General features: G+C 40.5%; 1 protein-coding gene and 1 pseudogene across 1 annotated transcript; one reads left to right on the forward strand and one right to left on the reverse strand.

Moving 5' to 3' along the window:
• Positions 1-642: 642 nt before the first annotated feature.
• On the reverse strand, positions 643-1,071 carry LOC105863973 (small ribosomal subunit protein eS25 pseudogene; annotated as a pseudogene).
• A 9,588-nt stretch (positions 1,072-10,659) lies between these two features.
• PRPF38B (pre-mRNA processing factor 38B) lies at positions 10,660-19,764 on the forward strand. Its single transcript, XM_012751676.2, has 6 exons — positions 10,660-11,234; positions 13,978-14,046; positions 14,676-14,827; positions 14,908-14,968; positions 17,030-17,253; positions 18,557-19,764. Exons 1-6 carry the CDS (start codon positions 10,959-10,961, stop codon positions 19,407-19,409), a joined length of 1,635 nt encoding a protein of 544 aa, XP_012607130.1. The 5' UTR covers positions 10,660-10,958; the 3' UTR covers positions 19,410-19,764.
• The last annotated feature ends 7,587 nt before the right edge of the window (positions 19,765-27,351 follow it).

The following is a 27,351-nucleotide window of genomic DNA, read 5'->3' on the forward strand; positions in this document are numbered from 1 at the left end:
CAGACCTAACACTTATAGCAGTCTAACTTAATTCTTTGAATGACTTCCAAGTTATATGCCAAAATGACTTGGTGATCTTTTACCAAAAATTATATTTAATGACTTCTCAGTGGACAATTTGATTAGCTCCTTCAAATATATTGTTGAAAGCTGCACATTGGAAACTACCTGACCTGCCAAAGGAAATCTTAGCTAGTCTTTTTTTTTTGAGACATTTTTTTTCACTTTGTTGCCCAGGCTAGAGTGAGTGCCCTGGCGTCAGCCTGGCTCACAACAACCTCAAACTCCTGGGCTCAAGCAATCCTGCTGCCTCAGCCTCCCGAGTAGCTGGGACTACAGGCATGAGCCACCATGCCCGGCTAATTTTTTGCGTGTATATTAGTTGGCCAATTAATTTCTCTCTATTTATAGTATAGTCGGGTCTCACTCTTGCTCAGGTTGGTTTCGAACTCCTGACCTTGAGCAATCCACCGGCCTGGACCTCCCAGAGTGCTAGGATTACAGGTGTGAGCCACCGCCCCCGGCCTTTAGCTAGTCTTTAGAATTGTTCACTTTCTGAACACCAATGCCAATACCATTATTTAGAGATGGCACTTTGTTTGGCACCTTGAGGGTTTTATTTATTTATTTATTTTGATTTAATAAAGTTTTATTTTTCCAAATATACAGTTGGTTTGACCTGTTCACACGTCTTCACCAGCAGCTGGGGCGTCCCCACCCTTGGTATTTCTGGTGTAAATTACTTGAGCTCTGTGCTTTGGAACCAGCTTGATAAGTCCTTTACTAAGGAGCTCCTGAAGGGCTGCCCTGGCCAGGGAACCTCCAATCTCCAGTCTCTCAGAGGCCACAGCTGGGGTTATACGCTTATAGTTGGGAACTTCCTGACAGAGTTTGTCATATGTAGCTTTGTCAAACAAGACTAAGTTGTTGAGCTTGTCCTGAACTTTGCCTTTGGACCACTTCTTCTTTTTGGCCTTGCCCCCAGATTTGTTCACTGGGTCTTTGTCTTTCTTGGACGACATTGCGGCATCTTTCTTCTTCTTGTCGTCCTTGGGCGGCATTGTGAAGCTTGGAGAAGCGCTGCAGCTACCGCAGCCTCGTTAAGATGTCAGACAAAAAGGACACCTTGAGGTTTTTATACCTCAGGACAATGCACCATTATAAGATTTGAATAGGTCAGATGTAAACCTTTCTTTTGCAAAGTGAGAGAAGAGGTCTATTGTGCAAGAGGAGAAGGCAGGAACACAGAACCAGTTTTATACCCCCTTTTATTTTTATGTATTTATTTTTTTTAAAGGCTGGTCAAGTGCAGCAATGGGAGTGGAGAAAGAACAAAGGAATCTGTAATCGTTGTGATCAATTAGTTGTAAACACCACTGCACACAGACCAACCTATACCACCTTTTATTTTATTTTATTTTTTGAGTGAGAGTCTCACTCTCTTTCCTGGGCTACAGTGCCATGGCGTCAGCCTAGCTCACAGCAACCTCAAACTCCTGGGCTCAAGTGATCCTCCTGCCTCAGCCTCCCGAGTAGCTGGGACTACAGGCATGCACCACCATGCCAGGCTAATTTTTTCTCTCTATATGTATATTTTTTAGTTGTCCAATTAATTTCTTTCTATTTTTAGTAGAGATGGGGTTTGGCTCTTGCTCAGGCTGGTTTCGAACTCCTGACCTTGAGCGATCTACCCACCTCGGCCTTCCAGAGTGCTAGGATTACAGACATGAGCCACCGCGCCTGGCCTATACCACCTTTTAGATACAAATACAAATAGAAGTTGAGGATCTGGGAAGTCAAAAGTGAATTCCTTGAAACAGTGGTCACCAGACTTTTGGCACCAGGGATCAATTTCATGGAACACAATTTTTCTGCCATGAAAGATTGTCTTCATGGGGAGGGAGGACAGACGGAGAGAGGGAGCTCAGTCAGTGTTGCAAGCAATGGGAGTGGCTGTAAATACAGATGAAGCTTGCTCCTCAGCCACCACCTCCCGCTGTGTCGCCCCACACTAGGTTTCAATAAAGACAGTTTTTCCATGGCTGAGTGTGGGGGTGGGAGTGAGGAGTGGGGGGTTGTGGCGGGGCTCTGTGGCCCAGTTGGTAAGAGGCCACAGGCCTGTACCCATCCGTGGCCCCCAGGTTGGGGACCACAGCCTTAAAACAATCTGAATGTCCATGTATCCAGGGGTACCTCACAAAACTGTATGCATTATCCTACTTATAAACTATTTAAGGGATTTTTTTTAAAAATGGTTATATTGATTATGCTGCATTTTCATAGTACACTGACTTGAAAACTTGATCTTTTCTCCACCAGTTTTTGGTTACTGCTTTCTTAGAACCTGGATATGAACCTGGATGAATTCACATATGACTCCTTCTCTCATTCTATTCTTTCTGCTTTAGTGCTTTAGTGCCTATTGCTAACTCCTTCATTCTGTGTTCCCCATTCAATTTCCTATGAGGATCTGATAGCCCCAGATCATCTCTTCATAGGGAGCCACAACACAGGTCATTGGCTTGCATGTATATTAGTGCCATATCAGTCCAACTGGCTGTGGCCAGAAAGCCAAAGTCACTTAGGATAAATCATGGTCATATAGGGGTTGCCCTGTCAACAACACTATCAATGAGACAATTTTACTTAGAAGAGACAATGGGTGTGCAAAGACCAAATAAAGAAGTGACTAGTCAGGACTGTCCAATCCTGACTTTGTCTTGCAGCAAAAGCAACTAATAAAAGGGAAAAAATGCTTTGGAATCCATTACCTAATCTCATTTGGGTGTAATAATTATTCATGCAGCCCTAGTACTCTATTTCTGATCAGACACACAAATAATTTTAATTAAAAAAAATTTTTTTTTGAGAGACAGGGTTTTGTTATGTTGCCAAGGCTGGTCTTGAACTCCTGGCCTGAAGCAATCCTGCCTCAGCCTCTCAGGTAGCTGGTACTACAGGCACATGAAGAACAGTTTTGTAAAAGATTGTGACAGTTATCCCCTCCTTGTGTGATTTCTCCAAAGGTTGGAGATATTATAACTTCTGAATATTCCTTACTTCTTGTCAACATCTTACAATGAATCTGGTATGAACAAATTTATATGTTTTTTGTTTTGTTTTGTTTTTTGAGACAGAGTCTCGCTCTGCTGCCTGGGCTAGAGTGCCGTGGCATCAGCCTAGCTCACAGCAACCTCAAACTCCTGGGCTTAAGCAATCCTACTGCTTCAGCTTCCCAAGTACCTGGGACTACAGGCATATGCCACCATGCCCAGCTAAGTTTTTCTATTTTTAGTAGGGATGGGGTCTTACTCTTGCTCTTGTTCAGGCTGGCCTCAAACTCCTGAGCCCAAACGTTCCGCCCGCCTTGGCATCCCAAATTCTAGGATTACAGGCGTAAGCCACCATGCCCAGCTTAGTATCAACAAATTTACCACCCATCCGCTGAGCAGATCACTCCCATCTGTAACCCTGGCCATGCCACATGGTTGGCAGCCAAACAAAAATGTCCCTGGCAAAACATTGTATCAGAATTTATTTAGTTATTTTTTTATTAATCATATTATCTTCTTTCTTTTCTTTTTTATTTTTTCAGTGTTTGGCTTTTATTGCACACTAATGTATCAGAATTTAGATTCTTAGGAATTAAAGTTAACTGTTAGATTTAAAAGAAAATAAGGCTGCTATAACATTTTTAAGGTGATTTAAATACCTTTAATAATTTTCATATAAAATTTTACAAATATATAATCCCTTACAATAAAATGACCATAATTTAAATAATTCAGGTTCATTCTTACATGCGATACTGCTCTCCTGAATAAAACTGCTGCATCTTTGAGACACAACATGTCCTTCAGGTATATTATTTTCTATCCTCTTCTAACATGGCATTAACTGATTTCCTGGACTGCTCTCACATTCACTGAAGGCTTTGGATTAGTCTTACTTTCCAGACAAGTAGAACTAATAATTCATTCACTAAGTAAATATTCACTGGATTTACTTAGTACCTGCTATATGTCCACTGCATGCCTGGTGCTTGGAATGATTAGCTGAAAGGCAAAAGACCCTCCCTCCGGTGGTCAAAGATGACAAATAAGCAGATATTCAGGGCTACTATTCAGCCAGTATGTATTTGTATGACTATACTTGTTTTTAATATCACCCCTGAAAAAAATTTAAGTATTATAACAGTGACAACCTGTTCCAAACACACCATCTGTTCTTTCATGCCTGAGAGCCTTTGCGCAGGCTGGCCCTACTTAGAATATCCATTCCCCTTTATTTGCCTAGTTAACCTCTAACAATTCTTCTTTTTTTTTCTGCCCCCTATAATCTGCAGGAATTCTAAAAATTCTTAAATCTTAAATCATATCTTATCTGATTCAGTGTTTTGAAATCATAACCAAGGAGATGGATAGCTTTGTCTAATACCCTTGTTCTTCAGAACAAATCATCGGTCATATCAGATTTTTAGTTCTTGAGTATATTAGTCAATGGCTTCTTATGTTTCTCTAGATTTGTGGTTTTTCTGAGCAATCAAATGTTCAGTTTCTGTTATTTTAGTTACTCATGGCAATCATTTTAATCCTTTATTCGTTTATTCAAGAATGATACATGTTTACTGAGCACTTATACATACCAACATGACAGCCTCTTCTTTTAAATTGATGGAAATGCAAAGGACCAAGAGTAACAAAAGTACTTTTAAGAAGGAAGAATGAAGTTGGAATAATTCCCTGCCTGATTCTAAAACTTAGTATAAGCTACAGTAGCTAAATACTTTGGTATTGGTGAAAAGATACACATGAAGATCAATGGAAAAGAGTTCAGAAGTATACTACATATAGCAGGTTAACTGATTTTTTTTTTTTTGGTTGTTTTTTTTTTTTTTTTTTGAGACAGAGTCTCACTTTGTTGCCCAGGCTAGAGTGAGTGCCATGGCGTCAGCCTAGCTCACAGCAACCTCAAACTCCTGGCCTCAAGCAATCCTCCTGCCTCAGCCTCCTGAGTATCTGGGACTACAGGCACGTGCCACCATGCCCAGTTAATTTTTTCTATATATATTAGAATATATATATATATATTATATATATATTTTTTCTATATATATTAGTTGGCCAATTAATTTCTTTCTACTTATAGTAGAGACAGGGTCTCGCTCTTGCTCAGGCTGGTTTCGAACTTCTGACCTCCAGCAATCCGCCTGCTTCGGCCTCCTAGAGTACTAGGATTACAGGCGTGAGCCACCACGCCGGGCCGGGTTGACTGATTTTTGACAAAAGTGTTAAAGCAATTCAAAGGGAAAGAAAGGTCTTTTCAACAAATGGTGTTGGATCAATTGAATAGTTGTGTGGGGAAAAAAAATGAACATCAACCCTAATTCACACCATAGGCAAAAATTAACTCAAAATGGACCTAAATGTAAAATCCAAAACTATAAACTTTTAGAAATATAGGAGGATACTGCTATATTCTCTTATGGGATTGGCATTGGTAGTTCTCAGAAGACAAAAAAACAGGAATCATAAACAAAACAAAGGCTGGGCGCAGTGGCTCATCCCTGTAATCCTAGCACTCTGGGAGGCCAAGGTGGGCAGATTGCCCGAGGTCAGGAGTTCGAAACCAGCCTGAGCAAGAGCGAGACCCCATCTCTACTATAAACAGAAAGAAATTAATTTGCCAACTAATATATATAGAAAAAATTAGCTGGGCATGGTGGTGCATGCCTGTAGTCCCAGTTACTCAGAAGGCTGAGGGCAGTAGGATTGCTTGAGCCCAGGAGTTTGAGGTTGCTGTGAGCTAGGCTGACGCCATGGCACTCACTCTAGCCTGGGCAACAAAGTGAGACTCTGTCTCAAATAAAAAACAAAAATTGATAATTTAGCCTCATTAAAATAAAAAAAAAACTGATCTTTGAAAGACACCATTAATAAAATGAAGGCCAAGCATGGTGGCTCACGCCTGTAATTCTAGCACTCTGGGACGCTTGTAGCGGGAGGATCGCTCAAGGTCAGGAGTTCAAGACCAGCATGAGCAAGAGTGAGATGCCATCTCTACTAAAAATAGAAAGAAATTAGCTGCACAACTAAAAATACATAGAAAAAATTAGCCGGGCATGGTGGTGTATGCTTGTAGTCCCAGCTACTCAGGAAGCTTAGGCAGGAGGATCGCTTGAGCCCTGGAGTTTGAGGTTGCAGTGAACTAAGGCTGATGCCACAGCACTCTAGCCCGGGCAACAGAGCAAGACTCTGTCTCAAAAAAAGAAAAAGAAAAGAAAAGAAAAGAAAAGAAAAGAAAAGAAAAGAAAAGAAAGGAAAGGAAAGGAAAGGAAAGGAAAGGAAAGGAAAGGAAAGGAAAGGAAAGGAAAGGAAAGGAAAGGAAAGGAAAGGAAAGGAAAGGAAAGGAAAGGAAAGGAAAGGAAAGGAAAGGAAGGAAATTAAAAGGCAAACCACAGACTATGTAAGAATACTTGCAACACATATAGCAGACAAAGGATTTATATACAGATCATGTAAGGAACTCTTCCAACTCAGTTATAAGACAAAGTAATAAAATGGGCAAAAGATTTGAAATTACTTCATAATAGAAGATATATGAATGTGAATAAGCACCTGAAAAGATGTTCAACATCATTAGTGGTAAGGTCATTGAGATAACACCTCACACATCCAGTAGAATAGCTAAAATTAAAAAAAAATTATATGAAATATTAGTGAGTATATAGAGCAATTGGAATTGTCATACATTGCTAGTAGGAAACAGTTTGGCTATCACATAAAAAGTTAAACATATAGCTACCATATGACCCAACCACTCCACTTCTAGAAATTTAGCCAAAACAACAAAATGCCACACAAAGCCTAGTACACAATTGTTTACCTATTTGTGATGGCCCCAAATTAGAAACAATCCCAAATAACCTTCAATGATTGGGACCCACGCGACAGAATACTACTCAGTAATTTTTTTTTTTTTTTGAGACAGAGTCTTGCTTCGTTGTCCAGGCTAGAGTGAGTGCCATGGTGTCAGCCTAGCTCACAGCAACCTCAAACTCCTGGGCTCAGGCAATCCTGCTGCCTCAGCCTCCCAAGTAGCTGGGACTACAGGCATGCACCACCACGTCTGGCTAATTTTTCCTATATATATTAGTTGGCCAATTAATTTCTTTCTATTTATAGTAGAGACGGTGGGGGGGGGGAGCCCTTCTCGCTCTTGCTCAGGCTGGTTTCGAACTCCTGACCTCGAGCAATCCGCCCGTCTTGGCCTCCCAGAGTGCTAGGATTACAGGCGTGAGCCACCGCGCCTGGCCCACTCAGTAATTATAAAGAAAAACAAAGCACAACCTGTTGATACATGCATTAAGGATGAATCTCACTATGGTGAGTAAAAGGCAGGCAAAAAAGAGAACAAAGGCAGTTCATTTTTCCATTGGCCAGGAAGGACCTGTTGAGGTTGATATACCTATCAAGGACAGTAACTACCATGGCTTTAGTGCTTTGATGAAACCCCAGATGTGTGGCCTTCTGGCCAGGCATCTACAATTTCATATTGTTGGAACATTACTTCATTCCTGGGGGTTGCAGCTCTAAGTTTGCTGTGGCTGAACCAAGAAAGAAGGCATACACAGATTTCTACAGAAATTATAATTTCATGAAAGATTGTAAAATGAGGAAGGCTGATATATTTCAGAGTGCAAAGTAATTTTGGAATATAAGTTCTTTGGGTTGAATTACATAGAAGTCTATAACTGACCTGTGTTCCTGAGCTATGAATATGTGGGCTAAGGAACAGTTTCTCTTGGGAAATACACAATGAACAAATTTTAAAAAGAGAGAACAACATATGATGGCATTTATTTAAATTCTTTTTTTTTTTTTTTTTTTTTGAGACAGAGTCTCACCCTGGCTAGAGTGCTGTGGCATCGGGCTAGCTCACAGCAACCTCAAACTCCTGGGCTCAAGCAATCCTTCTTTCTGTCTCAGCCTTCTAAGTAGCTGGGAATACAGGCATGTGCCACCATGCCCAGCTAATTTTTTCTATATATATTTTTAGTTCGTCAATTCATTTCTTTCTACTTTTAGTAGAGGCGGGGTCTCACTCTTGCTCAGGCTGGTCTGGAACTCCTGAGCTCAAATGATCCACCTGCCTCAGCTTCCCAGAGTGCTAGGATTACAGGCGTGAGCATTTACATAAATTCAAGAAAATGCAAACTAATCTATATTGACAGAAAGTTGTTGCCTTGGGATAAAGTGGGAAGGAGAGATGGATTACAAAAGGGCACATAGAAAACTTTGGGGGATGATGGATGGTTATTTGATTGTGGTGATGGCTTAATAGTGTACATGTATGTCAAAACTAATCAAACCAAATTTTACAGCTTTACCTATGTGTAGTGTGTAGAGTTCCTCATTTACACCAGAATAGTTTTTTTGGTTTTTAATGGGGACAAAAGTATAATAATAACTTCAGGCTATTGTAGGGATTCACTGAATATGTAAAGCACTTTATTGTAATACCTGGTTCCCTGAGTTTCATACCATTGAGACTTAGATATCAAACTGCAACCTTTCTACTGAGCTCCTCATCCACAATCTAGGAGTAAAGATAGTCTAAGACTACACAGAAATGTATCTGAGGAATTTTAAAAAGTTCTTAATATTTGACAATTAGAGTGTCACTTCGTAAAGTTAACAAACCATTATTATCAAGGCAAAACGTATACACACAGGAAGGACTGGATTCAAAAAACTGCATTTTTTGGCCGGGCGTGGTGGCTCACGCCTGTAATCCTAGCACTTTGGGAGGCCGAGGCGGGCGGATTGCTCAAGGTCAGGAGTTCGAAACCAGCCTGAGCGAGACCCCGTCTCTACCAAAAATAGAAATAAATTAATTGACCAACTAAAAATATATATACAAAAAATTAGCCGGGCCTGGTGGTGCATGCCTGTAGTCCCAGCTACTCGGGAGGCTGAGGCAGTAGGATCGCTGAGCCCCGGAGTTTGAGGTTGCTGTGAGCCAGGGTGACGCCATGGCACTCACTCTAGCCTGGGCAACAAAGTGAGACTCTGTCTCAAAAAAAAAAAACAAAAAAAAAAAAACTGCATTTTTTTGTTCCCCCCCAAAATTGTTTTCAATGGATAATTCATTTTAGAGAGGTTAGGATCATCAGTTGTTCTTTGGAATTATGTTAGTATAAACTACTATATAAAAAAACAAAACCTACTAGGAAGTAAAAACCAATTCCCTCAGAGTTTCAGTTCTCCTCCAATGTAAAATAAAGGAACTAGACAGGATGATCACTCATGTACTGTACAGCTCTAAAGATTTATCAATCAATTTCTTCATTTATCTTTTATCTTTCCTTGCATTGTCATACCACTATCTCCTGCTTTGCCTATTTTTCTGCTTGTCTTCTCTCTCTCTCTCTCCTGGTTCATCTTCATTTAAGCGTGGATATTCCCCAAGGTTTCTGTCTTATCCTTCTCCTCTCTGGGTATGTGCCGCTGAAATTAAGATAGCCACCCTCAAACTTTCTAACCCAAAAGTTTCTAGGAAAGAGTTAATGATAGGTAGGGTAGTGATGCCCTTTTGGAATGACTCTGGCAAGCTCTGTAAAGAACGGATCGAAGCCAGAAAATATTAGCAACAGTAACATCCTAAAGTAGACTTTGGGGTCATGGATTTAATTATGTAACCCTTGGATTTAAATGTCACTAAATTTCCAATGTTTCATCTTGGCATTCCAGGCACCTCACAGCCATTACTCCCCCATAGTATATCTCCTGGCCCCTGTAACCTGGACTATTGACTCTCCAGTGAGCCCGAGCTTCCCTGCTTCTATATATGCTCAGGCCGTTGGACAATAAAACTGCCCATCCCGATTCCACCTGTAGAAACTTCAGTGCCCTCTGTTGCCTTCTCTTAGCTCCCAAACACAAAGAAACTTGCCTAAGTTATCAATAACCTTCGAGAAGGCAGACCGATTCTGACTCATTTCTACAGCTCTTCCCCACTTCCTTCCAACCCCTCACCCCTATTCACAGTGCCTCGCCCAATGTTTACCACCCAGAATGCATCAGTAGAATTGAAAGACCTCGAGGCACCTACAGATGCCCGGAAGATTCTGCTAGGCTACAGGTATAGGAGCTCTTTTAATGCTCACAACTCAGCCAGTTATTCCTATCTTATAGTTTAAATAAATTTAGGCTGAAAGAATTTAGACCTCCAGTTTGAGACTAGAAGCCAGAGAAAAACAAAAAGCCCTTTTATATGAACTACATGGAGAAGTGGGGTCCCTGACCACTGTCCCATCCAGGGAGTCTTAAAAGAACCCAGGAAATCCTCTAGCATACTCCGCAGAATTCAGTCACGAGTTAGAAAGCACATCGCAGCCATGCGAATCCTTTTCTGCCAGCCCTCGAGAAGAGAAATCAGGCAGGTCCCCAGCCCAAATACTAAAACATTCAGGTCGGGCTTACAACTCCCTCGACCCCCAGTTCTCAGGGGACATCCCCTCAGAGGCAGGCACAGTAAGCCACCTCGAAGACTTCAGCTCGCAGAGAACGCACAGAACCAGGAAGAGGAATCTCCTGCCCACCTGGGCGTCTCTCATTGGCCGCCGCCTTAGCGTGGAACGCTGGGGCGTGTGGCGTCACATCCGCCGGCCCGCCATCTTGTTCCCAGGGGCAGTTGGCGGAAGAGATCGCGCTCCCTGGTCGCCGGCTCGCCTGCTGCCTGGAGTTCTCGTGGGTCGCTTCTCGCCGTCTGCTTTCGACCCGGGGTTCGTTTGTCGGCATCCCCGTTGCTCTCCCTCAGCTGGCTGGGGCACAGCGAGGCGGCCCCCTCTTCCAACGGCGTTCCATGGAGTAGGGTCCCGGACCGTTGTCCCGAAGAGCAAGATCGAGCTTGGCCCCCTCCCTCCTCCCTCCCTCCCTCCCTCCTTCCGCCGCAACATGGCTAACAACAGCCCCGCGCTGACAGGCAACTCGCAGCCGCAGCACCAGGCAGCCGCTGCCGCAGCTCAGCAGCAGCAGCAGTGCGGCGGCGGCGGCGCCACCAAGCCGGCGGTCTCGGGCAAGCAGGGCAATGTCCTGCCGCTGTGGGGCAACGAGAAGACCATGAACCTCAACCCCATGATCCTGACCAACATCCTGTCGTCTCCTTACTTCAAAGTGCAGCTCTACGAGCTCAAGACCTACCACGAGGTGGTGGACGAGATATACTTTAAGGTACGAAGCATCTAGGCCTTGGGCTTGTGGGTAAGTTTGGAAGGCAGAGTATGGAGGAAACGGGCGGAGGCGGCCCCCGAGATCTGAGGATTTGTGGGTGGGGGAAGGTGGGACAGGTGGAGAGCTGCGGCCTATAGTGTGTCCGGGAGGGGTCCGACTGGGGCCGCCCTCTCGTTTCCTTTTCAGATTTTTAGGGCCTAGAGAGCCCGCCACTATTGATCTCTCTCCTCCCCCAGCCTCCTGCCCACTCCTGGGAGAAGTTGGGCAAGAGGGGTTGGGGAGAGGAGAAAAGAGTAATTAGAAGCCTGTCCAGTTTACAGTTTTAAAATTATTCCTTTTGACGTGGATCTATTCAGTGCCAACCTGTTGGTGCTTCTTCCGCCCACCCCGGGCCAGGGCGTGTAATGACTTCAATGTTGGCCTCGTGTTGTTGGTACTCACTATCCGATCCAGACAGGGAAAATGGTCCATGAGTGTGTGTCGGGAGGGGTGGGAGGGTTGAGGGTGGAGAGGTGCCAGTTCAAGAGGTGTACAGAAGGCCTGGAAATTTTCCCAGCAGGAAGTCAGGAATAAAAAGGTCTCAGCCACCTGTGCATTGGGCTTATTTAGAATTATCTGGGCCCTGGGCTTCTGCGGCAGGGTCGGTGCTGGCTTGGCTGTGCTGGGGAGCTCACCTGGCGCCTCCTCACTGCACTCTTGTCTCAGTTCTTGTTTCGTTAGCAGGATTGACTCAGTCTTGCAGCGAGGCTCGGAGCAGCCCAGGGTCGCAGGTAGAGGTATGCACTATTAATCATGCTCAATCGCCATAAATGCATTTCCCTGGTTAAATGAACGATTGATTAGATTTTTTTTTTTTTTTTTTTTTTTTTTTGGCCAATGGTTTTGGTCTTTTCTTCACCAAGTTTTAAAAATATCTTCCAGGCCCCTGAAGGTTACTTTATATTTTAAAGAATGTTAATAATATTGTTAGTGGTCTTTAAATCTTTTTGCTAGAGCATCTAATATATAATCTGTTTTGTCTATATTGACTGTTAAAAACTTGACAGACCACACATAAAGTATTTTCTGTCATCTGAATATATGTGTGGAGATGTTACCAAAAGGACATTTCTCTTTTGTCCACCGCCCCTCCCCGCCCCCCCAAGTTAAGTGATTAGATTATTGAAGGATTTTTTTTTTTAAAGGTACTAGTTACTTTTTATAGAAAATAGATCTTGAGTAATACAATTTAACTTTGGTATATAAAGTACACAGATAAGTTTTCTTCCTCCTCAAATAGTCTATTATAGGTCTAAGTATAATTCTTTGAACTAGATTTTTTAGCTTTTAAAAGGTAAGACCTTTTCAGCATGGATACAGTATGGCGAATATTTAACCATTAGCTTTATTTATGCAGTAAACTTTAAACAGTTGAAAATTGGGTGCCTGCTCTTTTTGTGGCAGGTTCTGCTTTATAACATAGGCAAAATTTTATTAGAAGAAAAGCTTATTTTCAAATTTCAAATGTTGTGTTTTGAGACAGGACTCTACTAGGAATTATTTTTAAATTCAGTTACAAAACTGAAGACTCAGGTATTATTATTACGATGTTTAGATCAAATAATCATTGAAATATGTAGGCTTCCAACTTTGTGATTTGATTTTCTATTGCATCCACCCCTTACTTTGGTTAGCCTTTAAGGAATTGAAACTAATTTATACAGCAAGTGGGGGGAGGAAAGGAAACAGTAAAGCACTGCAGGAGTTGATGAGCAAAATAATGTAGTGCTTAAATTTAAATGCATGCTTTTCTGTCTGAAGCCATTTTTCAAGAATATACAATGTTACCATGTGTGGGTGGAAATACAGTTTTAGAAATACATAGAATGAAAGAACAGGATTTTTTTGTCTTAAGAAATAAAGATGGGTCTGATCTTTCCAAATGACCTTTTGCGTTCTTTCTATTTTAGAGCTGATATTATTTTGGCTATTCTGGGGCAAAGAATGGTTTTTGCTGGATACTCTCTTTAGCAAAGATACTGTATCATCTTTGATTGTACTTAGTGTATACTAATGACTATTCACACTCTGTTTTTGACACAGTTTATATTCTGGCAAAAAATAGGTTCACATAATTAGGCATCAGATAAATTACAAGAATGATCTCTGTGGAAGTGTGGCCTTTGTAATTTATCTTTAATTACGAATGAACCTGATCTTGGTGAAAAGATATGCAAATAAGTTCTGTCATTTTGCACCAGAAGTAACTTGTTACTGTTTTAGCAAATTTTCTTCTAGTTACTTTCTTTTATTTTATAATGTAGATTTAAAAATTTGGACTAATGAGAGTATTTTAAAGATTTTTTTCAAACACTTGAACTTCATTTCATTAATATTTTTTACTTTAGATGCTTAAATCCTTTTTAAAATGAAAATTTTTATTTTTTAATCAACTCATAGTAAGATACAAAGTTAAAATATTTCTCACACATAAGTATCAGCTCTCTATACAGCTAGTTTAATGGGATTTCAGCTCTGTAAAGCTGTTATGGTTTCATTACACTATAGTAGCCTTATTGGTGCTCTTTAAATGTCTAGGCAGTTTTTCCCAACATGATTTACATGATTAATGTCAATAAACATAATGTATACTTAATGCCAAAATAATTTTGGAAGAACTACTCTATTACGGACTTGGGCTTTAATCAGACTTAAACAAATTCAGAGTATGAATGTTTGTTGTGTTCCTCTTTTCTGTTTTCAGGTCACACATGTTGAACCATGGGAGAAAGGAAGCAGGAAAACAGCAGGCCAGACAGGGATGTGCGGAGGGGTAAGTAGAAGTACGTGCATTTTTTAGTTTTTCTGTGTCTGATAACTAAGTTTATATTTAGAAAACTAGAGTTCCTCTTGTCAGTTACACACTTAAATGACAATTTGTAGGCAGCTCTTAAGAATTTATTTTTTTAAAGACATAGTCTCACTTTGTTGCCCAGGATAGAGTGACTGCCATGGTGGCAGCCTAGCTCACAGCAACCTCAAACTCCTGGGCTCAAGCAATCCTCCTGCCTGCCTCAGCCTCTCGAGTAGCTGAGACTGCAGGCATGTGCCACCATGTCAGGCTAATTTTTTCTCTATATATTAGTTGGCCAATTAATTTCTTTCTCTTTATAGTAGAGATGGGGTCTCACTCTTGCTCAGGCTGGTTTCAAACTCCTGACCTCGAGCAATCCACCTGCCTCAGCCTCCTAGAGTGTGTTGTTCTCCTTTTGTTTGATAGTTTTGTATTTCTTTTTATTATTTTTACTGATAAAGAATAAGTGTAAAGAAAAGGTGGTTTTTTAATTCTCTATTTTTAGGTGTGGATTATGGCTTGTTATTAATACTTAATAGGATTAATGAATTGGTGTTAAGTATCTTACCTATTTTACTACTTTTTCTTAACTCTTCTTTGCCCTGAAGGTTCGAGGTGTTGGAACCGGAGGAATTGTTTCTACTGCTTTTTGCCTATTATACAAGTTATTTACTCTGAAGTTAACTCGAAAGCAAGTGATGGGTCTTATAACACACACAGACTCTCCATATATTCGAGCTCTTGGATTTATGTATATAAGGTGAGTGTGCATTTATCTACATTTCCAGTAAATACCTCATTTTAATTCACTTGAGTTTAATAAGTCTTTTGTAATTCTAGATATACACAGCCCCCTACAGATCTATGGGACTGGTTTGAATCCTTCCTTGATGATGAAGAGGTATGTCAACAAGGGTAATAATTAGTTTCCTTCTGATTACTCTCATTTTTTAAATATCTTTTATTTACTGGAGGTGCAGTATCTTCCACAGTTTTCTGTAGTTAAATTTATTTTAGTCAAATACTTTTAGAATTAATATCCTTTTATTAAGACTTAGTGCCTCTTATAGATCTTAGGTTAAATTTCTGAGTTTTATTTTCTTTATATTGTTTTAAATGTGCTTTGGTAACTATTAAAATTTTCTCTTCCTAATTGTGTGTATTGTATTGATCCTGAATTGTACAACTGATAGTTACTTTTTACGATGGGCCATGCTCAAGATTGATGATAAAAAACATGCACAGAGAATACTAATTGTAGCTTTTTTTTTTCTTCTGGAACATTTCAGTTCTTCACCCTCTAACTTCTTCCAAATATCAATATTCCCACTTGGGTAGAAGTGCAGAATTGAAGAGCTGGGTGTGACTTAAAATAGACTGAGAGTTTGGATGACTTATTGAAGGTGACAAAAGAAATAAATTTTAATTCTAGTTTTTTTGACTCTTAGTCTACTATATATATATATATTTTTTAAATCTTTTTCTTAAATTACAGATTGTGTATTTCTAATCTGAAAATTTGAAATACTCCAAAATCCAAAACTCAAAATGCTCCCAAATCTAAAACTTAAGTTACTTTGGGAAATTTACTGAGTCAGATTTAAGTCACATATGTATTAATTTGCTTACATAGAGAAGTCCATGATCTCAGAATGTACTAAGTAGTGAGCCTTGTTGTTCATATATCTATCTCCACCACTGCTTTGTATTTTAAGGTTCATAAAGCAATCAATGATGCTATGTTTCAATAGTCTGTTTTAAAAGTTCCTCCAAAGAATTTGTTGAATTAAAGGATGGTTCTGATGGAAATCTATTGTGTTTTTGTTATTTCTGTGCACACCTAAAACAAAACTCAACACATTTAGACTTGGAGAATTTTAATTTTTCTTGTCTCTTTTTCTTTTTTTTCCCTTTTACCTGTTAACTGAGCTATTTAACAACCCAGAAAAAGCAAAGTGTTTTAAATCACAATCTTTAAAGTTCTCTTCAAATGAAAGTTTTTCAGACTGAATCACTTCTCTGTCTTTAAAAAAGCATGTCCCTCTTCATAATTGGTGTTGTATTAGGTTTGTTTCTGAATGCCTGTTTAATCTGTTTTTTATTATGTTTACAAACCTGAGGTCCTCTATTTAAGCTAACTTATTGTTTTCTTCCTTAGATATCTGCAGCGATTATATTTGGAAATACTGTATATCTGAACACTTAAATGTGTGTGAGTGCAAGCAGTTTTACCTTTAGCTCTTGTTTTCCTGTTTAGATAACAAATCTCACTTTCCTTGTGTGCTTGCACTATAGGTTTGGGACTGACAATAGCTGACTAACATGTCCTGAGCTGTGAGAGGGCATAGCAAGAAGGCCTTCATGCGGTAATGACCCTTTTCAGAGACAATGGTCATCATGGATTATGCGTTTCCAATTATTTGTTCATTTATTTATTTTCTACATAACTCTAAATTAGAAAACCTCACTGCTTCATGGCAGTTGGTTTGCTATTGCTTCCAGTTTTATTAGGGCTTCATTTTATATTAGAGCTGTTAAAAGATAACCTTTAGACAGGAATTGTCTAAAGTAGTTCATATGTAGCTAGGTTATAGTGCTAGGTATGATGTGTGCAAATATGTCCACAGACATAAATACATACTTAGTAGGTATGTGGAATGTAAATTTAAGTCAGTTGTTTCACTTAATTTAGAATTGTAAGGGGCTTTTTCATATTGTTAACTGAGTGAGATCGGTTCCCTTTATGCCCATGAGGCTGCAGGGTTTGTTCTCACCTGCATGCACACACTAAGCCCAAATGTTTCTCTGTATCATTCATTACCAGATTAGGATACAAAAATTAAAATTTTTTGTTAGAATTTTTTTTGTACTTGAGATTCCAAAAATGGTAATATTTTATAGTATTCATAGATATATTGAAATACGTTTTTTGACGGCTAGGGCATTTTTTGTGTTTCTGTAGGACCTAGATGTGAAGGCTGGTGGAGGCTGTGTAATGACCATTGGAGAAATGCTGCGGTCTTTTCTCACAAAACTGGAGTGGTTTTCTACTTTGTTTCCAAGAATTCCAGTTCCAGTTCAGAAAAATATTGATCAACAGATTAAAACTCGACCTAGAAAAATCAAGAAAGATGGGAAAGAAGGTGCTGAGGAAATAGACAGACATGTAGAACGCAGACGTTCAAGGTAGTGTGACTCTTGAATTATGGTTATTTTTAAAATATGCTTTATGAAGTGGTCCCAACATTTTAATAAAAAAAAGGAAAAATTAATAAATAGAAATTAAGAAATATATATGCTTTATATAAACTTGATGGTTCTCAGAAATCAGTGGTAAGTTCTTAGAAAATTCTGTGTATATAGTTTGTCACTTCTACCCTCTAAAAGGTTTTCCTTCAGGGCATTTTTAACAAAATTTGCATCTGGAAATGAGAACAACCAAATTTTTTGCTTTGGTTATTGTGGTTTTTTTTGAGACAGAGTCTTACTCTGTTGCCAAGGTTAGAGTGCTGAGGCATCAGCCTAGCTCAGAGCAACGTCAAAGCTCTAGGTTTAGGCGATCCTCCTGCGTGAGCCTCCCAAGTAGCTGGAACTACAGGCTGCCACTGTGCCTGGCTAGTTTTTTTCTATTTTTTATTAGAGACAGGGTCTCGCTCTTGCTCAAGCTGGTCTCAAACTCCTGAGCTCAAACCATCTGCCCGCCTCAGCTTCTCAGAGTGCTAGGATTACAGGCATGAGCCACCACACCCGGCCTGCTTTGGTTATTCTTGATGTTTATGTCAGCTGGAGACCTAAGTAATAATAATTAAGTTTTACTATGGGCCGTGCACAGTGGTTCGCTACTATAATCCTAGCACTTCCGGAGACCAAGGCAGGAGGGTCACTTGAGTCCAGGAGTTGAGGTTGCAGTGGCTATGATGACACCACTGTAGTCTGGCCCAGGCAGCAAAACAAGGCCTGGTCTCAGACAATTAAAAACAATTTTTTTAATGCTTAAGTTGGGGCTCTAAAAAAAAAAAAAAAAAAACAATTTTTTTTTTTTTTTTTTTTTTTTGAGACAGAGTCTCACTTTGATGCCCAGGCTAGAGTGAGTGCCGTGGCATCAGCCTAGCTCACAACAACCTCAAACTCCTGGGCTCAAGCAATCCTCCTGCCTCAGCCTCCCGAGTAGCTAGGACCACAGGCATGTGCCACCGTGCCCGTCTAATTTTTTCTATATATATTAGTTGGCCAATTAATTTCTTTCTCTTTATAGTAGAGACAGGGTCTCACTCTTGCTCAGGCTGGTTTTAAACTCCTGACCTTGAGCAATCCGCCCGCCTTGGCCTCCTAGAGTGCTAGGATTACAGGCGTGAGCCACCGTGCCCAGCCAAAAACAATTTTTTTTAAATACAACAAAAATTTTTTAAAAGTTTTACTGTGGAAAAAAGGTAAAATTTTTAATTAAGTTGTATTCATTGACATTTTCTTCTTACCTCCTCTTTCTTAGGTCTCCAAGGAGATCACTGAGTCCACGGAGGTCGCCAAGAAGATCAAGAAGTAGAAGTCATCATCGGGAGGGCCATGGGTCTTCTAGCTTTGACAGAGAATTAGAAAGAGAGAAAGAACGCCAGCGACTAGAGCGTGAAGCCAAAGAAAGGGAGAAAGAAAGGCGAAGATCCCGGAGCACTGATCGAGGGTTAGAACGCAGGCGTAGCAGAAGTAGGGAAAGGCATAGGAGTCGCAGTCGAAGTCGTGACAGGAAAGGGGATAGAAGAGACAGGGATCGGGAAAGAGAAAAGGAAAATGAGAGAGGTAGAAGAAGAGATCGTGACTATGATAAGGAAAGAGGTAATGACAGAGAAAAGGAGAGGGAACGATCAAGAGAAAGATCCAAGGAACAGAGAAATAGGGGAGAGGTAGATGAGAAGAAACATAAAGAAGACAAAGATGATAGACGGCATAGAGATGACAAAAAAGATTCCAAGAAAGAGAAAAAACATAGTAGAAGTAGAAGCAGAGAAAGGAAACATAGAAGTAGGAGTAGAAGTAGAAATACAGGGAAACGAAGTAGAAGCAGAAGTAAAGAGAAATCAAGTAAACATAAAAATGAAAGTAAAGAAAAATCAAATAAACGAAGTAGAAGTGGCAGTCAAGGAAGAACTGACAGTGTTGAAAAGTCCAAAAAACGGGAACATAGCCCCAGCAAAGAAAAATCTAGGAAGCGTAGTGGAAGCAAAGAACGTTCCCATAAACGAGATCATGGTGATAGCAAGGACCAGTCAGACAAACATCGAAGGAGCCAAAGTATAGAACGAGAGAGCCAAGAAAAACAACATAAAAACAAAGATGAGACTGTTTGAAAATTTTTTGTAAAAGTGGATCACATTGAATCCTATAGATGTTTGATTTAATCTGCTTCCCCCCCCCCCAGTTGAGATTGTGCAGTAGTTATGCACTCTTCAAAGTCCCTGTAGGCCGAATTTTCATTTCCTCTTTTGTGTAGGGAAGTGCCTTTGTAATCCCATTTATTGCATTGATGTTTTCACCCAGTTGTTGAGTTTGATACATGATGCACAGATTGTTCTTGCATTTTTATTGTTTAATTGTTTTTGAAATGTACAGTCTGTACATATGTCCTGAAAATGTTTTAATTCCTTTGGCATGATTGCCATGTTGGTTAAATTTGTATAAGGCAATAAACTGCCACTAATTCTATTTTTGTTTTGTAGGTGTGGGATTATGGTTTGTGTACTGAAGTTAGCATGACTGTGCTTTTCATAATAGAATGCTAAAGACTTTGAGAATGGATCTTGGATGTCTACTTTAGGAGAATTATGTGCTGTCAGTGTACATGAAGGCAGCAGTTGTAGGATTAACATTCTTGTCCACTGTATATTATCTTGGAAGGCTCTTGTTAGTATGTTATACTTAATATTCTCCACAGTTAACCTTTAGAGAGAATTTATGAGAAGTTAGTTTCTGATGCAGAGGTTTAAATTAGGCTGTGATTTGATCAAAAGTCCTTTTAGCATTCTACCTCAAAGGGACACTGTTAGTATGCCTAAAATTTATTCGCTTAGTTTTCCTTTTTTATTTGAAAAAATACATGACATGTAATCTTTTTTCCTTGAATTCTTTCTCAGATTTTAAAGTACTATATTAAAGAGAAAAATAATGTCTAAAGTCTAGCATTCTTGCAGAAATCTATACTAACATGTAATTGGGAGAGGGTGGGGCAGATGAGTAGAAAAACAGATTCAAGCCTCAAGCTTCCAAAGCATTTTTATAAATGGAAAATACTTAAATTATGAAACAGCTTGATATAGTGTCCTTTTTTTAAACTCCAAAACTTTTTTTATTGATAACAACGATCACTGTTTGAGTTTTTAAACTTAATATAGAACAGAGAAGTATTAAAGTAATGCTATGATGCATTATTTAAGACTATCAGCAAATGATTTGATAGATTGTTCTTATGACTTGTATTCTGATTACGGAGAACCATCATGAGTGTGGAATAAATGCTGGATTAAATCCTTTATCCTGGGTGTTGGCTTTCTCCCCATTTGTTAACATTTTTTAAAAGTATTTTTATTGTGGAAGTTGATACAATGTCAGTAGAGTCATTTTCCATAGAGGGATATCTTAGCACCCGGATGACAAGTGAATATTAACCTTGTCAGTGACATGTCACTAGGGTGATCTGATTGGGTGATTGTTCCACATCAAAGGTGCTTGTTTAGTTACTTTTCACTTAGACCATATGTTAGCATCATTTAAAATTTGGATTTGAAGGAAATGTTATAAAATATCCAATACTTTGTAGAACAGAAAAGTGGCCCAGAGCGATGTTTTGTGGGTGCTAGGGGTAAACGTGTTCTTGACAGTGCGGTGATCTCCCTGGCTCACGTTGTTTGTTTCATCTCACTGGTTGTATTGCCGGCTAATGGGCACTCAGAAGCTACTTTGCAAGAGTGTTAAATGGAACACCCTTGCCAGAGTCCTCCACATGTGGGCTTCACATTTGTACCTAACTCCATTTCAGAAAAATCTCATTAAATGAAGGAATTCCTCTAAAAATGGTATGCTTTTTTGTTTTTTAAGTAGAAGACTCAGTTATCTTTTAAGTTGTAATGAAAGCCAGGTTTATCTTGCATTGAAAATCTATTCTTAGCATGCCAAAATTATGGTGCTACTCTTTTGGATATAGTTCTTGAAATGTTAATGTCATATTTTAGATAAAATGTAGAAAATTTAAATTATTTCAAATAGAGGTGAAAGTACTACCACGGACTGCATTTGATTTCTTAAGATTTTTAATATTGTAAGTTTGCTTTTGAGGAAAATTTTGGGAGATGTGAGAACATGTAAATCATGCTAGCCAATGCCAAATAGATGCATGATTTATTTGAAGTGTAGCTTTCTAAGAGACTGGGGAAACTATGAAAGATATCTCAGGGTCATTTCTTGCAACAAGAGAACTTGAAAATCTTTTGATAGAGCTTAATATAACTAGCAGCTTCCATCCAGTCTTTGTATCTAACTTGTTGAAGTGATCTCACCTTTTTGTGTATTTATATCTTTGCCTCTTTTTATTTTTTAATTTTTTTTTTTGAGACAGTCTCACTTTGTTGCCCAGGCTAGAGTGAAGAGCCATGGCGTTAGCCTAGCTCACAGCAATCTCAAACTCCTGGGCTCAAGCAATCCTACTGCCTCAGCCTCCCGAGTAGCTGGGACTACAGGCATGTGCCACCGTGCCCGGCTAATTTTTTCTATATATATTAGTTAGCCAATTAATTTCTTTCTATTTATAGTAAAGACAGGATCTCGCTCTTGCTCAGTTCGAACTCCTGAGCTCGAGCAATCCGCCCGCCTCAGCCTCCCAGGGTGCTAGGATTATAGGCGTGAGATACTGTGCCCTGCCTCTTAGCCTCTTTTTAAATGTTCAATTTGTATTTTTTTTTTTTAAATTTTACAAATGTTAAGCAAGTATGTGCCAAAGGCAAACACTGATGATACAGAGGTGAACAAAGCAGACAAAATCCGGCTCTTAGGAGCTTACATTGCAATGGAAGGAGTCAGAAGATAAACAATATAAATAACAAAAGGTATGTTAGACAGTGATGAGTGCAAGTGAGGAACAAAATTGCCAGGAAGATAAGAAAGCTCTTTAATCCCCAAGGGACTTACCTCCTTGCAAACACATGCTATACAGGGGATGGTATATATCATCAACCTTGAAATTTTAATATGAAATGTCCATTTTAATGTTGTTGATCTTACCGGTCTTTCACTCTGGCTTAGTTCTTCAGTTTCTCCAAGATTGTGGTTCCCAACCCCCAGCCCTGTCCTTGGTGTGTTAGGGACAGGGCTACAGAGCTCTGCTCACCCACCCCCACCTTTCTTAACCTTTGAGTTCTGAGCCCCCTTTTAGGAATCTGATGAAAACTCATCGATCCTGTCTAGAAAATTACCCTGAAATTTGTGTGTAATTTCAAAGGAGCTCCTAAAAACTGCTCTAGAACTTTTATTCTGTTTACTTACTGATTTTTTAAAGCTGTGATTAGGTGTACAGTTTTTGAGGATGAGTAGTATAGTAAACCAGAAATTACATTCCTGGGAATATCCCAAAGGCAGTAACTGCTTTTGTTTTTAACTTAAGAGGTGAAATGGGGCCAGGCACGGTGGCTCACACCTGTAATCCTAGCACTCTGGGAGGCCAAGGCAGGAGGATCACTCAAGGTCAGGAGTGGGAAACCAGCCTGAGCAAGAGTGAGACCTCGTCTCTACTAAAAATAGAAAAATTAATTGGCCAACTAAAAAATATATAGAAAAAGCAGGGCGTGGTGGCCATGCCTGTAGTCCCAGATACTCGGGAGGCTGAGGGAGGAGGATTGCTTGATCCCAGGAGGTTGAGGTTGCTGTCAGCTAGGCCAATGCCTCGGCACTCTAGCCAGGGCAATAGAGTGAGACTTTTGTCTTAAAAAAAAAAAGAAGTCAATCCTGTAAGTGAGTTAGTTATCCAAGGCTGAATTCAGCATTTGCAAGATGCTAGAATCAAATTAGGACCAGAATCAACTTGTTGCCCGTCAGTTGGTCAGTATCAACAGTGAGAAATTGTCAAGTAGTCAGTGTTTTGAGGTTGCACTCTGGTCACTTCGAGTGATCCTCACTCCTCGGCCTCTCAGAGTGGTAGGATTACAGCTGTGAGCCATCGGGCTGGCCCATGGATGGATCTCTTAAGTGGAGCTAATTTTATGGGAAAAGTAACACTTCTTCCTGATAGTGTCAATCTCTTTCTTAAATTCCTCTATCATGTCACCTATAAAATCCATATCATTTTGCAAATATCTCTAAAATGACATTTTTAATTTTAGGATTATTGGGGTTTTTTTGAGACAGTCTCCCTCTTTCGCCTGGGCTAGAGTGCCAAGGCATCAGCCTAGCTTACAGCAACCTCAAGCCCCTGGGCTCAAGCAATCCTACTGCCTCAGCCTCCTGAGTAGGTGGGACTACAGGCATGCGCCACCATGCCCGGCTAATTTTTTTCTATATATTTTTAGTTGGCCAATTAATTTCTTTCTATTTATAGTAGAGACGGGGTCTTGCTCTTGCTCAGGCTGGTTTCGAACTTCTGACCTCGAGCAATCCGCCCGCCTCGGGCCTCCCAGAGTGCTAGGATTACAGGTGAGAGCCACTGCGAGACCAGCCCTTTGGGAGATGTTTAAATCTAAGATTATTGTTTATTATTATTGTTTATCAACGTGTTATTGTAGGGAACATGACTGTGAGTACGATCAACTGAACAATGAGCATCATAGCTGACTTAAAATCCATATTCCATTTCTCAGAGCATTGGTAGTCAATGAATTTCTACTATTATGTAATCATGATTAATAATGTATTGCACAGGTATGGGTGTGTGTGTGTGGAGGGGTGCCTTTTCAGCCTAAAGTTTGCAAAAAGTTACACTTGCTAAACAGCTCACCTGAAAGCATTTCATATAGCATACGAACTATGAGGTTTTGTAACAAGGATTGGAAAAAGAAAATGATTTATTGCAAGCATAAGCTTGCCTGATCTGCAGGTACCTTAAGTCCACCAAAGTTCAGTTGATTTTCTTGCCCAGTTCTTGTTCAGGCCATTCTGAAGCTGAATTATTTCTCTCTTTCTTGGGTCAGTGGAATTAGTCACACACACACCCCTGGCAAATTCCATCAGTGCTGACCCCCAACATCCCAAATAAACATACAGTCCAAGTGAAATAAAAAAAAACTGCTGAGCAAATGCAAGAGAAATCCTCTTGTCCTCTCCTTCCTTTTTATTTAGAAATTTTGAAGTCAACAGTGTCTTGGATATTTTTTAAATGCCAGGCTCTCATCCAGCCAGTCCAGGTACTGCTTCAAGGAATATTTCTCTCTGAATGAGTGTTCCATGTCTGACCCTCGCTCTGGGAAATGAGTTATGCTGAACCTTGTGCAGGGACAGCCACTGATTTGTGGATGTGCTAGTTACCAATTTATTTCTTAGCTCCAAATCCTCCCTCTATTGCCCTGCTTTGTGATTCTGGAGCTGAACCTTTTAAACATTTCTCCTTTGCCAGTTTGTATGATGTTAAGCTTGTCAGTAGAGGGTGATGGAGGGAGCTGCAGGAAAAAAGAGTTTCTCTTCTTTGTTCTATTGTGTTTTCTTTTTTCTTCTGGGTTGTGTAGGGGCCAGCGGCATGGAAGACACCCAGTCGCATTCATCTCCCAGCAAATTTCAGTGGCATCTCATTGAAGGGAGGTCAAGGGAATTTCCCAGCAAGTCCACTGGTCCCCTGCCAGCTTCCCAGCAAGTGTTACTAGTGCTCCAGCACGCAACTTCCCAGTCAGTTTCAGCAGCACCCCACAGATTTCCGAGGAAGTCTCAGTAGCATCCCAGTGGGTGATGTTCTACAGTTTTGCTGACACCTGCTCTCCAGCCTTCAGCATCTCAGCAACCAGAGGGTCACAGCTGCATCTTCTCCAACAAATTTGTTCTTTCCGTGGGTCCTCTGCCTCAGCCCCAGAGGTAGTGGCTGTTCCCTATATCCATTATTTCTATGTTTTTTAGAATCCTCTTTACCCTTAGTAATTAATCCCTCGTTACTGATTAATAATTGTTTTTAGAGTAGGGGTCTCACTGTGTTGCCCAGGCTGGAGTGCAGTGGCCCCATCATTGCTCACTGCAGCCTCAAACTCCTGAGCTTAAGCAATCCTCTTGCCTCAGCCTCTTGTGTAGGGACTATAGGTGCACATCACCACACTCAGATTTTTTTTGTTGTTGTAGTGATGGGGGTCTTGTTATGTTGCCCAGGCTGGTCTCAAACTCCTAGGCACAAGCAATTCTCCTGCCTTGGTCTCCCAAAGCACCAAAATTGTAAGTGTGAGCCACCACGCCTGGCCTAATAATTCTTTTTTTTTTTTTTTTTTTTTTGAGACAGAGTCTCACTTTGTTGCCCAGGCTAGAGTGAGTGCCATGGCGTCAGCCTAGCTCACAGCAATCTCAAACTCCTGGGCTCAAGCTATCCTCCTGCCTCAGCCTCCCGAGTAGCTGGGACTACAGGCATGCACCACCATGCCTGGCTAATTTTTTCTATAGATATTAGTTGGCCAATTAATTTCTTTCTATTTATAGTAGAGACAGGTCTCGCTCTTGCTCAGGCTGGTTTCGAACTCCTGACCTCGAGCAATCTGCCCGCCTTAGCCTCCCAGAGTGCTAGGATTACAGGCGTGAGCCACCATGCCTGGCCCATGGTCTAATAATTCTTTTTTTTTTTTTTTTTTTTTTGAGACAGAGTCTTGCTTTGTTGTCCAGGCTAGAGTGAGTGCCGTGGCGTCAGTCTAGCTCACAGCAACCTCAAACTCCTGGGCTCAAGCGATCCTACTGCCTCAGCCTCCCGAGTAGCTGGGACTACAGGCATGTGCCACCATGCCCGGCTAATTTTATATATATATCAGTTGGCCAATTAATTTCTTTCTATTTATAGTAGAGACTGGGTCTTGCTCTTGCTCAGGCTGGTTTTGAACTCCTGACCTTGAGCAATCTGCCCGCCTCGGCCTCCCAGAGAGCTAGGATTACAGGCGTGAGCCACCACGCCCGGCCTAATAATTCTTTATATCAAACTTTCCCTGTTGAAATTAACTGAACTCTGGGTGATACAGGATACTAAGAAGATACCAGTCATGTTGGTGCTACCTCATTAGGCTGGCTGATAACCTCTGAAGTAGCCTCGTATGAAGAGGGCTCAGCCCAATAAGTTTGTTGAGAATTATATAAGTCAATCAGATTGGCTCCTTCCAAAATTTTGACTGAGAACTAAGAATTGGCCAGTCCTGAGAAGAATATGTAAGACTTGAATAGGGTGGCCACATGAAAGAGTTACCATGATAAATAAGCCACTGTCCCCTGAAGCTACCTTGTCTCCTGCTGGCTTTCTAGATTTTTCCTTGTCTCGTCAGTGGATATTGTTGCAATTTCTCTGTTTTCCATAAGATGTCCTGAGTTTCTCTTCTGTGGAACCCAGGAGCCTACGTCATGTTCCTTTTAATGCAATCAAAAAGAACCCATGGTCACTGAGAGGGTCTTCCTGACATTATCCTGTTGTTTAATTTTTCTGTCTATTCTCAGAACCAGTAAAAAAGTATTATCTGGCTGGGCGTGGTATAGCTCATGCCTGTAATCCTAGCACTCTGAGAGGCCGAGGTGGGAGGATCGCTCAAGGTCTGGAGTTCAAAACCAACCTGAGCAAGAGTGAGGCCCCTTTCTCTACTAAAAATAGAAATTATCTGGACAACTAAAAATATATAGAAAACATTAGCTGAGCATGGTGGCACATGGCTGTAGTCCCAGCTACTCGGGAGGCTGAGGCAGGAGGATCGCTTGAGCCCAGGAGTTTGAGGTTGCTGTGAGCTAGGCTGATGCCATGGCAATCTAACCCAAACACAGAGCAAGACTCTGTCTCAAAAAAGAAAAGAAAAGAAAAGAAAAGAAAAGAAAAGAAAAGAAAAGAAAAGAAAAGAAAATGAAAAAAAGTATTATCTACTTTGATTTGACTTAGCAAAGAAGTCAAAAAAAGTTTTTTTTTTTTTTTTGGTTTGTTTTTTGAGTCAGTCTCACTCCGTTGCCCAGGCTAGAGTGCCGTCAGCCTAACTCACAGCAACCTCAAGCCCCTGGGCTCTAGCAATCCTCCTGCCTCAGCCTCTCTAGTAGCTGGGACTACAGGCATGAGCCACCATGCCTGGCTAATTTTTTCTATATATTTTTAGTTGTCCAGCTAAT

The sequence above is a fragment of the Microcebus murinus genome, chromosome 2, assembly GCF_040939455.1.
Source record: "Microcebus murinus isolate Inina chromosome 2, M.murinus_Inina_mat1.0, whole genome shotgun sequence".
Taxonomy (NCBI): domain Eukaryota; kingdom Metazoa; phylum Chordata; class Mammalia; order Primates; family Cheirogaleidae; genus Microcebus; species Microcebus murinus.

Bases quoted from the DNA above. Each gene is read 5' to 3' on its own strand.
- PRPF38B (XM_012751676.2), top strand. From the start codon at position 10,959: ATGGCTAACAACAGCCCCGCGCTGACAGGCAACTCGCAGCCGCAGCAC. The intron at 14,969-17,029 runs GTATGTCAACAA...GTGTTTCTGTAG, and splicing joins CCTTCCTTGATGATGAAGAG to GACCTAGATGTGAAGGCTGG. The intron at 17,254-18,556 runs GTAGTGTGACTC...CCTCTTTCTTAG, and splicing joins GTAGAACGCAGACGTTCAAG to GTCTCCAAGGAGATCACTGA.